Here is a 15,019-nt window from a genome sequence, read left to right on the forward strand (position 1 = left end):
GGAGCGCTTTCTTTTCTGAGGAAGTGCAGCTGCCGTACCACACACACAGTCCGTACGTGAGCACACTCTCGATGGAACAGTGATAAAAAGCAAGGAGCAGATTTTTTGGGAGATGGTTCTTTCTGAGAATTCTCAGAAAATACAGTCCCTGCTGCACCTTCTTTAGCAGCTCCTTGGTGTTGGCGCTCCAGGTCAGGTCATCCTCCAGCTCCATACCCAGAAACCTGAACACCAGGACCCTCTCCACACAGGCCCTGCCAATGATGAGTGGCTGGATGTCAGTTTTGCTTTTCCTAAAGTCAATAACAAGCTCCTTTGTTTTTTGGTGTTGAGGAGCAGGTTATTGACTGTGCACCACTCTGACAGTCGCTCCACCTCGTCCCTGTATGCTAGCTCACCCTCCTTGCCCGAGATGAGTCCGACCACCATCGTGTCATCCGCGAACTTTATAATCTTGTTGCTATGGTGAGTGGGGACACAGTCATATGTGTAGAGGGTGTAGAGGAGCGGGCTGAGCACACAAACCCGTTATTTAGCCCGTTACAATAACGGGCACTAAAACAGTAGTGCATAAACATTAGTAGGAACAGTCTATATTAAATGGCAAGTGACTTTGACCTCATTCTTTTTGTTGGTCGTATTTTTCTTTCTTTCAGCCTTTCTTTTGTTGATGTTTACTTGCTGAGCTGACCGTTCTTCGTGGGCTGCCGCCGTGCATTGTGTGTCTTTAATTTTCTGTGACAGTAATACTGTCTTGTACGGCTCTATTCAATAAGGGCGCGCACAAAAAAGGCGAGCTTCAAAAGGGCGACCTCAATTGAGCGCGGCGAATAAAGGCGTTCGTAGATAATTTAGTTCAAATGGCTCTGGAATATGTGAAGAGCAACAAAGGTGCAGATCTTTATTTACGCGCGCCTTTATTTGCTGCGCCCAATTGAGGTCGCCCTTTTGAGGCTCGCCTTTTTGTGCGCGCCCTTATTGAAGGATGCCTGTGCGTGCCCTTATTGAAGGATACCGTCTTGTACATCCGCTGGCTTGTATGTCCGTAATATACCTTTAATTTTCTCTGGCGGTAATACAGGCGTGCGTGTCGGTAATATGCCTTTAATCTCCTCTGACAGTAATACTGGCTTGTATGTGTCTGTAATATGCGTCACTGTATTGTGTACCTTTAATTTCCTCTCGCAGTAATACTGGTTTGTATTTCCGTAAAACGCCTCTAACTTTCTCTGACAGTAATATCGCGCATCGCACCGTGCCCCGCGCATCAGAAGACACCCACACACGGACACCTGGACGCACATAGGGATTTTATATATATATATATATATATATATATATATATATATATATATATATATATATATATATATATCAGTCATAGGTAGAGACAAGACTTTTTTGATCAGACATTAGTATATTAGGCTATACTCATTTAACAAAAACAGAATTAGTTATGACAGAGTCAGTCAAACAAATGTCAAATAAAGCAGGATATTATTGAACTGCCTTACCTGTGTCAAAATCACATCAAGTATTTTGTAGCAAGGAAATAATCCAGCAAATAATTTCTGTATGTTAGTGTCCTATATTTAACTGTTAGTTTGCAACATGGATTAGCAGTAATGGTTTCAAGTAAACTTCTAACTATTGCTAACATTTTAAACTCCATAATTAGAAGCCAAGGTTCTCTCTTATTCAAACTGGAACTACAGTATGAGTACAAAAAGTATGATATCATGCATGATTTAGTAACTGACGATATAATATCATTATGGATCAAAACAAGATTGTGAAATAAACTAGAAGCTAAACCCCTGTGTTTTTCTTGGAAAAGCTGAAAAATTCTAAAAAAGCTTAGAAATACAGATTCTGGGTTGCATGTGGTCTTTGTCTATGTCTGTGTTTTGTTCAGTCATTCATGTTTAGATATAAGCAATTATCCTCTTTAAGTCGTTGCATTTTTCAACATATTATAATATTCTGTTACCTAAAATATTACCTTAAAACAGATATTATCACTGTGTAGGTTTTCTCATTATAATGATGCATTATTAAAGCTAAAGATTTATTCAAGGCTGACTTGCAAAAAATAAATTGAACATCTCTTAGATTAAAGTCAAGACTGCTGCCCTTCCTGACTACAACTCTTTCTACTCCACATGCATTTTTTAGAATGGTGTTTCAGGCATTATATTATCTTGATTCAAATGATGTGGCAGGCAGGTTGACTAATTCAGTTTGAAGATAGACATCCATATCTTTCTAAACTTTTGTAACCCACCCAGATGTTTCAAATGGCCATCAATCTAGAGGCACATTCAATGAGCAGGTTTCAGTCAGGCACCCTTTCAATCCCCATGGAATATCAAACATATTATATTTCCAATACACTGTATCATATTTTCTCACATACAGTCACTGAGTACTTTTAAGCAATTCATTATTCAACATAAGTGTGTCCAGAAGCGCTGCTGGGGCTACTTTATACCTACAGCAATGTGTCCTAATAATGCCTTACTGTGGCTTTTCTCTTAACTCTTGCCAAGTCAGAATTTGTCATCATTTTTATAATTCTTTGTGTATTTGAAAGTTGTTATTTGTGTTGTTGTTGTTGTTGTCATAATATGTCTTGAGCTAAATTTCCCACTTCGGACAAATAACATACTGTCTATTTACTATATCTGTCTATGATACAAATGAAACACAAATGGGCAGTACTGCTGAAAAAAGGTTAGACTCCTGAAATTTAGTTTAAAAGCAGTTTAGTTGGGCCATTACTTTTACATCAACTACATATGACACATTCAAATACAGTATCATAATAATGAGTAAAATATGATATTGCAAATAGATTTTCAATGAATTCATCAATTCAGTTTTTTACATATAGTAACATCTACTGACAGTAAGTGGAATCGCATACAGTTATTTTTGCTTTGTAGGATAACTCAACTGTAAGAGACAGGGCAATGTAGAAAATTAATAGTACTACTGTGATAACTTGCATTAAAGACTGCATAAAACTGCATTTTCAAATTATAGGAAAAATAAACAATAAGCTTATATAATGAAAAAACAGCAATTAAAACAAGATAAACTAAGGAAGAATAATGTGTATTAATTTCAGTTATTTAGTTTATGTTGCATCAGTATAAATATTCATAATGAAGATTAAGAAATCTTTACCCCCTTGTTTTATCCATTAGGTGGTTTGTTTTATTGTTCTTCTTTTATATTGAATTGTGAAATGTTTTTTCTACTTATTCTTTCTAACTTAACAATTTATTCTTGCTTCACTGTAATAAACTCCAGTAAGCAATTAATCATTAAAACCCAGCCAAGATAAAAATCAGCCACTTGCAGATACAGTACTAGGAAAGAAACTGTATAACAAACAATGTGATTCAATACTTCAATCCAGGAAACTCACAAAGTTTTCAACTCTTAAACAATGGAAAGGAAAGTATAACCCACAAATTGCAAAACTGACATTTGCTTCCAACGATGATTGGCAATGTCTGACCTGAAATACAGCACTCAAAATGGAAAGTACTTTTTCCTTAAAAATGCTTGCTAACCCTGCTCAGTGTCAACAGCGCAGAGGCTTGTGAAATCACAGCAGGAAATGATAGAGGTAGTTAGAAGTTCGCTGTACTTTTTGCTTACAGCAAAGAGGCAATAAAGGTTAACATTTCCCATTATTACTTAGCACTATGGTGTTGTACCGTGTTAGCCATTATGAATGTAGAGAAAAGCCAAGCAAAATGACACCTTTTATTGGCTAACTAAAAAGATTACAATATACAAGCTTTTCTCTCCATTATTACTTGTGATTTTAGTGTTACTTAATTAGGCTTCTCTCTATGCACACACCTTCTTTTTTGATCAGTATTAGTACTTAAATTAGAAGTTTATATTTATCTATTTTTCATCTGGGACAATACTTTCTAATGTTCCTTTGTCTTTCTCATGCCTTCTGTGCTCCTGAACATTTTCACTGATTAACAATGGTAAATTGCCTTTGCTATCTCAGTTATTTATTCCAATTCTGCATGCAGATCCTTGACTAAATTACCATGTTGCTGACTACCTCCAGTTGCTTGTTTCCTTTTATGGATTCAGTTGTGAAAAGCTGTACTTATGTAAGCATACATTTTTTAACTAAAATTCAAATATTCACACTGTGCCCAATGTACAACAAATAATATTTCATGAAGAACAAAATTCAAATATACTGTCAAGTGAAAGCAGGTGAATTTTTTTCTTAGCCAGCAGCCAGAGCACCTGCACTTCAGAACAGGTATTCCACATAAAGCTAAGTATGTTTGAGGCTGGCCAGTACTGGGATCAAAGACCATTTAGAGAAAGCTTGGGTTGCTGCTGGAAGAGATGTTGATGTTGGTGCTGCTCTGCTTCCTGCACCACTTGCTAATGACATATTCATCTGTAAACCTAGTATTCTCGCATTCTTCAACAATCCTGATCATCAAATCTTTTGTGTACAGTTCATCCATTGATTATAATTCAACAGCCTAGACAATCTCACCTACAAAACAATATGTTCCATGACTGCTTCTGTCCCGTTTCCCCATTATTATCTATACTCTTTCAGTATCATTGATATCTTTATACATATATTTTATAATTTTTATTTTCTGTTTTACTTTGTATCACTATTATCCAATCTGCTTACCGTTAACATTACTTCTCTTCAATGTGTGTTCATCTTGACTGACACTGCAAAAAAATAAATAAATAATATTGATGCAAAGGACATTTTGAAGATGGAAGGAACCAGATATAATAAGCACAAAGCTCTGATGCATTTTTATTTATTATATTTGGAGCTCACTGCTGCCATGATGTGCAGTGCTTTCACTAAGTCCATTAGTCATTGAAAAGAAGGCTGCTAATTAACATTAAAAAAAATTAAGTTTTTATTAGATTTACTTCAGGCTGAAGTGGTGCTTATTTTTATCTAAGATATCTCAAGTCACCACTTTCCAGCATTTTTGTTCTTCTCTTAAGTTTTCAGCAATGATATAAAATGAGGTATAGCTGTGGATATATATGTGCCTGTGGATCAGTGGTAGGAAAATTTCATTTGAGGTAGAAATCTGATGTCGGTCATTTCAGTTGAGTTGTCTAGAGTATTTCTGATGTGAGTTTAGCATTACAATTTACGTTTGATAGATAGATAGATAGATAGATAGATAGATAGATAGATAGATAGATAGATAGATAGATAGATAGATAGATAGATAGATAGATAGATAGATAGATAGATAGATAGATAGATAGATAGATAGATAGATAGATAGATAGATAGATAGATAGATAGATAGATTGAGTTAGTTTCTGTATTAGATTCCACAGTTTTAAACTAGTGGATCTAATAGTATTTTACTGTAATTGCACATGAAACAACTACCTCCCCCTCTCACTTAGATGCCCACCACTGATCATATAATACTTAAATAAGTCAATATAAGTTTGAAAGAAAATATTTGTTCAAAACATTAATACAATTCTATGATCAACATATTATGAAAACTTCAAAAATTACATTTTTTGTTCGATAATAGACTGTAGTAAATTCAGTATACTGTGTGTTTTGAGTCTGTTAGTAAACTGTTATTATTTTCTACATAGATGTATATTTTCTATTTCTGTGAAACAAAACTAAAAAGTGACTTTTTTCAAAGTATTCGTTCATTTCTTCTGTAAATAAATCAAGTGATCTTTGATCCAGTTTTAAAGCTGACATGGTTGAATATTTGCTAACTGTTAAAGCTAATCTTTGCACCTTTCAACTGTAGCCTATAAGGTTTTGCTGAGCAGCATAAAAATTACTACTGCCATTTAGAAAATATGTAAAAATGGCTTTAAAATGACATATTTTATGTGAATGAACTGCAATATATGCATACTACCAGCAATCCATCCATTTTTAAAATTTCCTTTCCAGTTCTGGGTCACTGGTAACCAATACCAATCTAAGCATGCATTTGGGACAAAGCAGAAAACAACCTTGCACAGGCTTATGTACTACTTGATGAAAATATTAATTATATTAACAAAGAAAAGAAGACAAATGTTTTTCCAGTCATAAGTGCCTAAATCTCCTCAACAACAAAGCAGCCAGAAAATTCTTTTATGTACTAAACAAACTTTATATTATTTGAAATGCCAGACAAGGAAGAATGAGAAGGCATACAAGGCATATTATTAAATTACTTGCTTCATTAAGAGCAGAATTCAGCTCCTAAAATTGGAGATTAGTTGAAACAAAATCCTGCAGCTGACCAAGACTGGAGACCCCTGACATAAATGATGAAAACGTTACAACAATATCCATCCATCCATTATCCAACCCGCTATATCCTAACTACAGGGTCACAGGGGTCTGCTGGAGCCAATCCCAGCCAACATAGGGCGCAAGGCAGGAAACAAACCCCAGGCAGGGCACCAGTCCACTGCAGGGCACACACACACACACATACTAGGGACAATTTAGAATCGCAAATGCACCTAACCTGCATGTCTTTGGACTAAGGGAGGAAACCCACGCAGACACAGGGAGAACATGCAAACTCCACGAAGGGAGGACCTGGGAAGCAAACCCGGGTTTCCTAACTGCAAGGCAGCAGCGCTACCACTGCGCCACCGTGCCGCCCATTCCAACAATATAAACCTCCAAAGTCCTTTTCAGGGGCTCCTTCCTGTAGACTAGAATTGGTTATTTTGTGTTCATAATTAAGAATGTGCATTCACAATATATTGTCATATTGGTCAGTTAGTCTGTCTGACCCTGTGAATCCATATGGCTCTAACTGGTCATATTTTGCTCGCATTTGTCTCACTATTTTTTCAAAGATATTTCTTTGTCTGAAAAGTAATAAACTATATTGCAGGCTTTGCTTTGGTTTACTACTTCTGTTGAACATTCCAACATGTGTTTTGCTCTCATAATCCCATGCCTCTTGTTAGATAGATTTTTAATTACAGTTTTAAAATTTTGTCATGGGTTAGAAGTACGACTTAATAGTTTAGAATTACTGTAATCCATTTTGTCATCCTTCTTGAGGAAAGAGTCACATGTGCAACTTCTCACTCATCAGGTACTTCCATCTGAAGTGACTGCCAAAATAAACTTAATAAAGGTTTATAAATATTTTGTTTTTTTATTTATTTACTTTAAAACTAATAGTAAAATCCCATCAGTACAATTTATATGAAATTAATACTCTATATAACAAAAGGGATGAGCTAATGAGAGCAAACTAATTTATTACACATTTTTGAATGGTCAACAGAAGTACAAAGCAAAGTATACAATATATTTTATGACTTTTCAGAAAATTTCTTTGAACAATGAGTGCGGCAAAAGTCAGGAGGATTGGGAGATGTATTAGTTTGTAAAGCATCAAGGGTCTGGTGCACAGCTGACTCGTCTATTTTAAAATATTAAAATTTGAGCTTCTGCCTTAAACATTTCAATTATTCCTTCTTTTAAAAGCTGATGATTTTTCTTATGCATCACAGAAACTAATTAAAATATCTTTCTGGTTTTTTTTGTTTTGTTCTTTTTACCCGGAGTAGTGCTTAAAAATGTTTTTCTACTTGTTTGGCTTCAGTAGCAATTTGTTTCTATTAACCTTTAAATGTTTTTGAATCCTTCATTACAGTTTATGATATTCCTTTAGATCTGAATTCTTGACTTATTTTTCATTTTCATGAACAACATCTTTCTAGTCTTATTTTTTTAATCCTTTACACATCTGTATTGGTCAGTTCTTTATATAACATAATATGAATTTGTACAATATTTACTTTAAGACAGGATCAAGATGCTTCTGAAGTGATGCCACCTATCACTTTTAATTGAGAAGTTTTTATTCTCCCATGGTGTCTTTTCTGGAAGTTTCCACTTGTCCATAAAGTCTGTTTTTTTGTGGTCTATATCTGTGTGTTTTTCATCCATATTACAGGATGTATCCCTTTATACTCTGAACAAAACACATTGTGGTATAGCATTCCTGACCAGAAACACATGCACATAAATTTCCTTTACTCACATATTTCAATTAGAACATTGACAATATCAGGCTTTAAAGAGATGTTTCACCCAAACCTCTAGATTGCCTGCCTTTAGAAATAACTAAATCCTTCCTTTGTGCATGAAGTATTAGATTACCTCAGTGGTGAATTAGCAGTTGTCTTCATGTACTTTTGTTCTGGCAAAAGAAAATGTTGAATTCAGACACCATGGTCTTGAGCATAATGTAAAAAAATATTTCTTTTAAAAGAAAACAAACATTTAAAGCAAATCAGACTTCTCAGCTCTGAGTATACAGCTAAAAATAAATCAAACTGTAATTATTTACTTATTCTTTTTTCAGTTCTACGTCACAAGGGGGTGAAACTAAGGGGCAGAATACAGGAATACTGGGTGAAATATGGAGGACCTCTTGAAAGCCTTAAAATCAAAATTGTTGGGTGGTCCCAGAAAATACATTTTTAAAAACATGATATGGATAAGCACCACAAGGAACAGTCCTGACTCTGTTCACTCTGTACACCTCAGAGTATACATAGCGAAATGCGCTAGAAGATATTCAGGTTCTTGCGAAATAATAGGTTAAAGCTACTACAAATGAACCGGTTTTAGTAATCTCTTAACCAATGCATTTTCTTTATATTTTTAATTTGTCGTGATTTTCAGCTTAGTGGGCATAATGTTTATTTACAGTCTAAATATATTCGTTCATTTATTCTGACTGTAGGGTGGGGTATTAAGTGCACAGTATTAACTAGCTCTGTAGGGAGCTACGGCAAGATCTGTTTGACCATATACCTAATCATGCACACACACAGTTCCTATATTTGCGCCGTGTAACGTATTAACAGTACAGCGAGTACGATCTTTTACATATATGCATTTATTCAAATAACCTCAACATGATTGGTCAGTGGTTTATGAATAGTAAGCAAAGAAAACGCCCGAGTTAGAGCTGTCCGAGACTGCGTGTCTAGGCACGTAGCTCACGCTCGTATGTCCCATTGGTCATTGCAACAAGCAGGCACGACTTCCCTACAGTAACGCATTCTGTTCACCTTTGACCCAAGTCTTTACCGCGCCAGTGGGCGGGACGTAAGCTTATGAGGATTTTGCTTGTTTTCTTTTTGCGTCAGGAAGCTGTTTGATAAAACTTGCTATTGTAGGTTGGACGGAGTAAAGAAAGGGAGCGTGAAAAAATATATATTTCCCCAAAAATGAGTGAAAAGAAAGGAGAACAGAACCAAGTAAAATATTACCGTCTGGAGGAAATCCAAAGCCACAACTCAAGTAAAAGCTGTTGGATTATCATTCACCATAAGGTTTATGATGTGACCAAGTTTCTAGAAGAGGTAAGAGAAAGTTCATGGAAAATGAGACCGCTCCTTTTTTAACTGTGTTAAATAGCAGTGCGAGTTGCTAAACCTGACACCTGCTTTGATTACTGTATAGCGCATTTTTCATAACGTGCATGTGGTAATGATCCACACGTAAGCGTTTATTTTTTTACGTCAATTGTAAAGGCGGTAATTTTTATATGTATACACATTCGTAAAACCGATAGCTCAACGGGAATGCTTTTGATGTGCGGCGGACGACTTTTATGGTTGTAATTCTAATAATTGTATTTACTTTGCTTCAGTCACGCGTGAATGTACTTTTTGTAAACTGAATTCTACGACTCGATATGCATATATGTATTTCCAAATTGGCTTACTCACTCGCCCCGTTGTTGCAATGTATGGTGCACGTTCCGTCTGTGTTTTGGTTGAAATGGGTTTTCCACCTACTCGAGATATGCTTTATTACTGCATAAACCTTATACGATTCAACATCATATGTGCATTTAATGCGGGACACTCTTGTACAATTTTGAAATCTGTATTTTAATTTGGAATCTTGATCGTTTTAGATGTTAGACTCCCTTATCGGTCATTTTTTCTGAAACCTTTACTTGGGTTGGCTTGAGCAGGAGTCTTCGACAAGCATAAGGCGCAAATCAGCAGTCAGCCGTGGACGGAGTGCCAGTCAAACGCAGAACGCTTTCGCACATAGCGAGCCAGTCTAGAGTCGACAGTTAAAGTAATGGATTTGCAACAAGTATAAAGTTTCTTTTCATTTCTAAGTAGTGCTTGTATTCGTTTTGCGCCTCTCACTTTTATTGAACAACTAAGTTTTCTAGTGATAGCCTAATTTTTATACTTTTGAGCTAATTCGGTTCAGTTCGCAACCGAAACTTTACCCCAACCCATAACTCCTTTATTACTGATGGAAGGTGCGGGTCTTGCATCCCCCGGTGCATCTGCATTTTTTTTTTGTTAATGCTATCATTTTTATGTACTGTTCACAGAAGTCCTGCTTGATGTTAACAGTATGACAATTATTATAACGTGACTATTGCAGGGCCATTTTAATCCTGACAACATCCGGTGTAAATCAAGAAACAACACTGGAAGGGATAACAGTCTATCAAAAGGCCCACTCCTGAAGACACTAAAAAATAAAACATGAATGGGATTGTGGAATGAAAACTGGAGTACATAGAAATGAGCTCACACAGGCCGTTTGGAGAAAGTGCAAATTCCACAGAAAACAGTTACCACGTATATGATTCAAACCCATTACTCTGGAACTTTGATGCCACAGTGTTAATTGTGGATTTATTGACTGCAGTATGAAATGCTGATTAAGTGTAATATTCACTATCAGATATTGGTAACGCTGTTTTAAAAATGATTAAAAATGGTTTAATGGTTATGACAAACTACAGGTACTGCCAATTGATTACCTAAAAATGTAGGAGGCAAGTTACAGAATTTTCTGAAAGAATGTGTTTGTTGAATAAATAGTCAATCACAAACTTCTGTAGGGTTCAAAGCCCTGAGTTGCCTCATCACAGACTGGACATGCAGAAACGCCCGTTGGACAGCAACATATTTTCAAATTGGGTGCATTCCAAGATTCAACCCAGAACACAAATAATTAGCTCTCAGGAAAGAGACAAAACAGAAAAACAAGAAAGAAAATCACAAGCTCATCACAACTGATAAAAATCATTTAACTACTTCTCCAAATTTAGAGACCACTCATGAAGCACAACGAGTTCTAAGACATCTGTGGCTATTGTGATCACTGGTAGATTTGAAGAGGTATTTTAAGTAAGATTTACTTTATATTTTTATGGTACATAGTGAAGTTTGGTGTATAATGTTTAAAAACACTTCTTACTGCATCTAAAAACCTGAAACCGGTACGCAGTTGACACTTAGGGTTCACTAAACCACTAGTTTGAATTTAAGTAGTCTGTCTTAGGAATGAAAATTTAAATCCTGCAATAAACTCCAGTGAAAGCAAAATATTTCTTATACATAAATACATTCTTAAACCTACTTAGTCCAGTTTAGGGCCAGAAGAAAAAACATTTAGTATTCTGATTTTAAAACTGAGTGTTTGTCTTTCTTTGGTCTTGTATAAAATATAACACTTTAAATCATGAAGCTATTTCTACTATATGTGCATAATTTGTTTGTAGGTGGTGTGGTACATAATGTGCATACTGTATATTTCTTCAACAAATGTCCACAATTAAGTAGAATGTATAATGGTATCACAAATTTTCTATTGTCTGTACCACTTCCTTAGTATTATCTTCCTATGGCTTAAACTACATTCAGTTGTACAAAGAGAGAAAACTTTAAAAGTATTGATTTCATGATATTATTATTCTGTTAAACAGACATGTTTATTTTTGGATTTTTTGAGAGTCAGTATTGTTTCCTAAATTTAATAAAACATAATGAAAGCCAGGGTTCTTTCAGTGTATGGTGTTAAGAGTTTCCAGTGTTTATGTAGGTATCCTGTGTGACCTCCATCTTTATCTCTTCATTAAAAAGTAATGCCAGGTTGTCTTAATTTTGACAGTTATACGTTTGTGCATGACTTTGCTCGTACCCAGCAATTGACTCCATTATTTCCAGGTCAGCTTTATGCTTTTGGCATGTTGTCTTCTTGGGAATGTCCAGACCCAGTGTAAACTAAACACTTTAATGTATGATTGCTTTGAGAGTGAACGTAACATAAATTGTGCAAGTTCAAAATAAAAAAAAAATTGTATCATTCCTGTTAAAAGTTCCAGCTCTTTTTTTATAAAACACCTTCTGTTACATTTGTCTAGTTGACTTTCAGTTTTACTTATAGTGACTTTTAAAACTGATGCATAAAGAGATATAGTGATTTACTTAGTGTAGGTTGATGGTAGGGGTTGCACAAGTCTAAAACATATACCACTAGGTTACACTGTTAAAGAAGGTTTGGTATTTTTCAAGTCAAATGTATTTTACTGTCATGATATTCATTCATTTACCAGGGAAACTTGGAGGTGACTAAGTCAGTATGATCAAGGGGGGGGGGGGGGGGTTGTATAGTTTATTTATTGTGTACATGTCCTTCTTAAGTTGGCATATGCTGGATTTATGTCCAAGTGTCTGTTGATGGCGTTTTCATCTGATAGCCAAGACTCGGCCAACTCTCTGGCACTTTTAGTACTGGCCTTAAATTTTACTTTTACGTTGTCCCAGTTGAATGTGTGTCCTGTCGATTTAGTATGTGCATATATCAAAGATAGTGCGTCCTTTCTTCTGACGGCGTTGCGATGTTCCTGTACACGTGTTGAGATTCTCTTTGACGTTTGTCCTATGTATACCGCTGAGCAAAAAAAAAAAACATTTTATGATACGTGATTCGTTTTTTCTCCCTTCGTGGATCTCCAGCTGCAAATATATATATATATATATATATATATATATATGCAGTCCTATATAGGTTCCACAGGGCATTGGGTGCAAATGTGTAAAAAAAAAAAAAAAAATTAAAAACTTACCAGATGCGCCAAGAATGTTCTTGAGTTTTGATCTATGTCCTGAGATTGCACACGTATTGTAAAGCAGTACTTCCCAAGTCATTTACATGGGAATGTATAAAATATTTTAATTTTTTTTTGTGAAATTCTGATATATTAAAAGAAGTCTGGTCATGTTCTTCCCTCATTGCATTGTCTCCTTCCGCTGCAACCTTTCACCTCAGGGTGTTTTCTTTTTTTTCCCTGCTACTTTTTTCTTTGGTTCTGCAATTCTCGTTTCTGCTGAGAGTAACTTGAGGGCTTAGGACACAGCTAAAACAATTTCTTTTAGAGCATATTTTTAGATAGGTGTATACACTTTTTAATGTATGTATTTTTTGTCATAAAAATGAACATAATGTAAATTCACTGAATAAAAATAATCATCTTTTAATTTTCATCATGACTGCAGCAGTGTTATGTCCCAGTCTCATTAAGTTCACCTCTAATAATGGTTAGTTCAGTGGTTTAACATCTACCTTTGTGTGTTTAACCTACTAATATTCATCAGACCCAGTGCAGTTTTAATTTATCTTTAAGGAAGTTTTTTGTTAGCTAACTATTAAGCTGACAGTGTATTTGCGGTGTTATTTAATTAGCTTTGCTTGCAGCATGCATGTGGTAGGCTCAACTATTGAAGACTCATTCTTGATTTGGTATGCCAATGTTTATTTTGTATTTTTTATTTTATGATCATCTGTTACACTGCACTGAATAGACTGTTTTGTGAATTGGATTTTCTGTATGCTGACCCTGAGTGCTAATGGGTGCCACCTTATACGTGTTTGACAGATACAACTTATGCTTTGGACATGTTCAGCACTGACTTAATTAAGATTTTTCTCAGGACAGAGACAAATCCATTGTCAATTTATACCCAATTGGACATATAACCCATCCATATTTTCATTCATACAAACTTGAAAGTGCCCCTTTGCCTAACCTGCATGTTTTTGGGGAAATGGGAGGAAATCCAACATCCACTCAAGGAGTGCTATCTCTTCATGAAAAAACAATCGGGTATGAGATTCAAACCCAGGATGCTATATCCATGTAGTAGTAGTGCTAAAGTGCTTCTCCACATTAAAACTGTTCATGTTTGTAGTATTAAGTTTGTCAATAAACAACATTTTCAGCACTAATGCTGCAATGCTTTGTTGCACACCAAGCTAAATGGCTTCAGACCATGTGTAGTTTCATGTTGTTTTACATTATTATTTACCTGTATACAATGCTTGCTATGCTCCGACAACTGAACAGGTACAGTATGCATCTTTAACCCAGTAACAATAGTGGCTAGAATCAGTGATAAAATGTATTTCCTCCAATTTTCTCCAATTTCCTTTTTTTTGTTGTAAACATATGTCACAAAAACATATGTTTATCAAAACATTTTAACATCCCTTCCTTTCAAAGATCCCAGGGTATGGTGTGGAAAAGACCTTTCACTTACTATTTCAGAAAAGGAGTAGAAGGCAGCCATGCATGGAATACAGTCTAGCTCCATATGAGCTTTTATCAAGTGCATTTATCTCATTTAAAATTGTCAAAAATGTATCCAGGGCAAGATTCAACCTGCGAACGTTGCAATCAAGCTCCAGTCTCACTGGGCTACATGTTTTGGGCGTGCACCAAATTAATATAATTTTGGACAAAATCTTTGAATGCCTTTCTGACAGCCTTGGTGTCACAATCACTCCTTAACCCATTCTGGTGTGGCTGTTTCTGTGTGTTAGTATATCCCAGTGGCTACTGTCCTATAATCATGTTTTCCTTACTTAATATCAGAATCCCTGAAACCTACAAAAAAAGTCGTAATGCCGGGCCTCCTTAAATTCCTTCGCACCTCTTCGTCAGTGTCTTTGTTTTGAAAATGTGTCAATCAGCACAAGCAAGCAGCCTGCCATCCCATCCCCCACCGACTCAGCTGAAGTCTTTCGTAAAGTTCTCCCAGCTCAAGTGTGTTTATCTGGGTGTGAGGTGCCTTAAATTGTATGGGGTAAATAATATATCATTTTTGAAATACATACATTTCATGTGTGTTCCATGTCTACAACGAT

At 35.6% G+C, this 15,019-nt stretch overlaps 1 protein-coding gene across 1 annotated transcript in view; it reads left to right on the plus strand.

The window, feature by feature from the left end:
- Window positions 1–9,136: 9,136 nt before the first annotated feature.
- Window positions 9,137–15,019, plus strand: part of LOC114653445 (cytochrome b5) — a 32,869-nt gene continuing 26,986 nt past the window's right edge. Inside the window, exon 1 of the mRNA XM_028803785.2 lies at window positions 9,137–9,414. Within this exon, the coding sequence (XP_028659618.1) occupies window positions 9,280–9,414 (135 nt within the window). The 5' untranslated portion in view covers window positions 9,137–9,279. The remainder of the gene's footprint in view (window positions 9,415–15,019) is intronic.

This window comes from Erpetoichthys calabaricus, chromosome 6, assembly GCF_900747795.2.
Source record: "Erpetoichthys calabaricus chromosome 6, fErpCal1.3, whole genome shotgun sequence".
Classification (NCBI taxonomy): domain Eukaryota; kingdom Metazoa; phylum Chordata; class Cladistia; order Polypteriformes; family Polypteridae; genus Erpetoichthys; species Erpetoichthys calabaricus.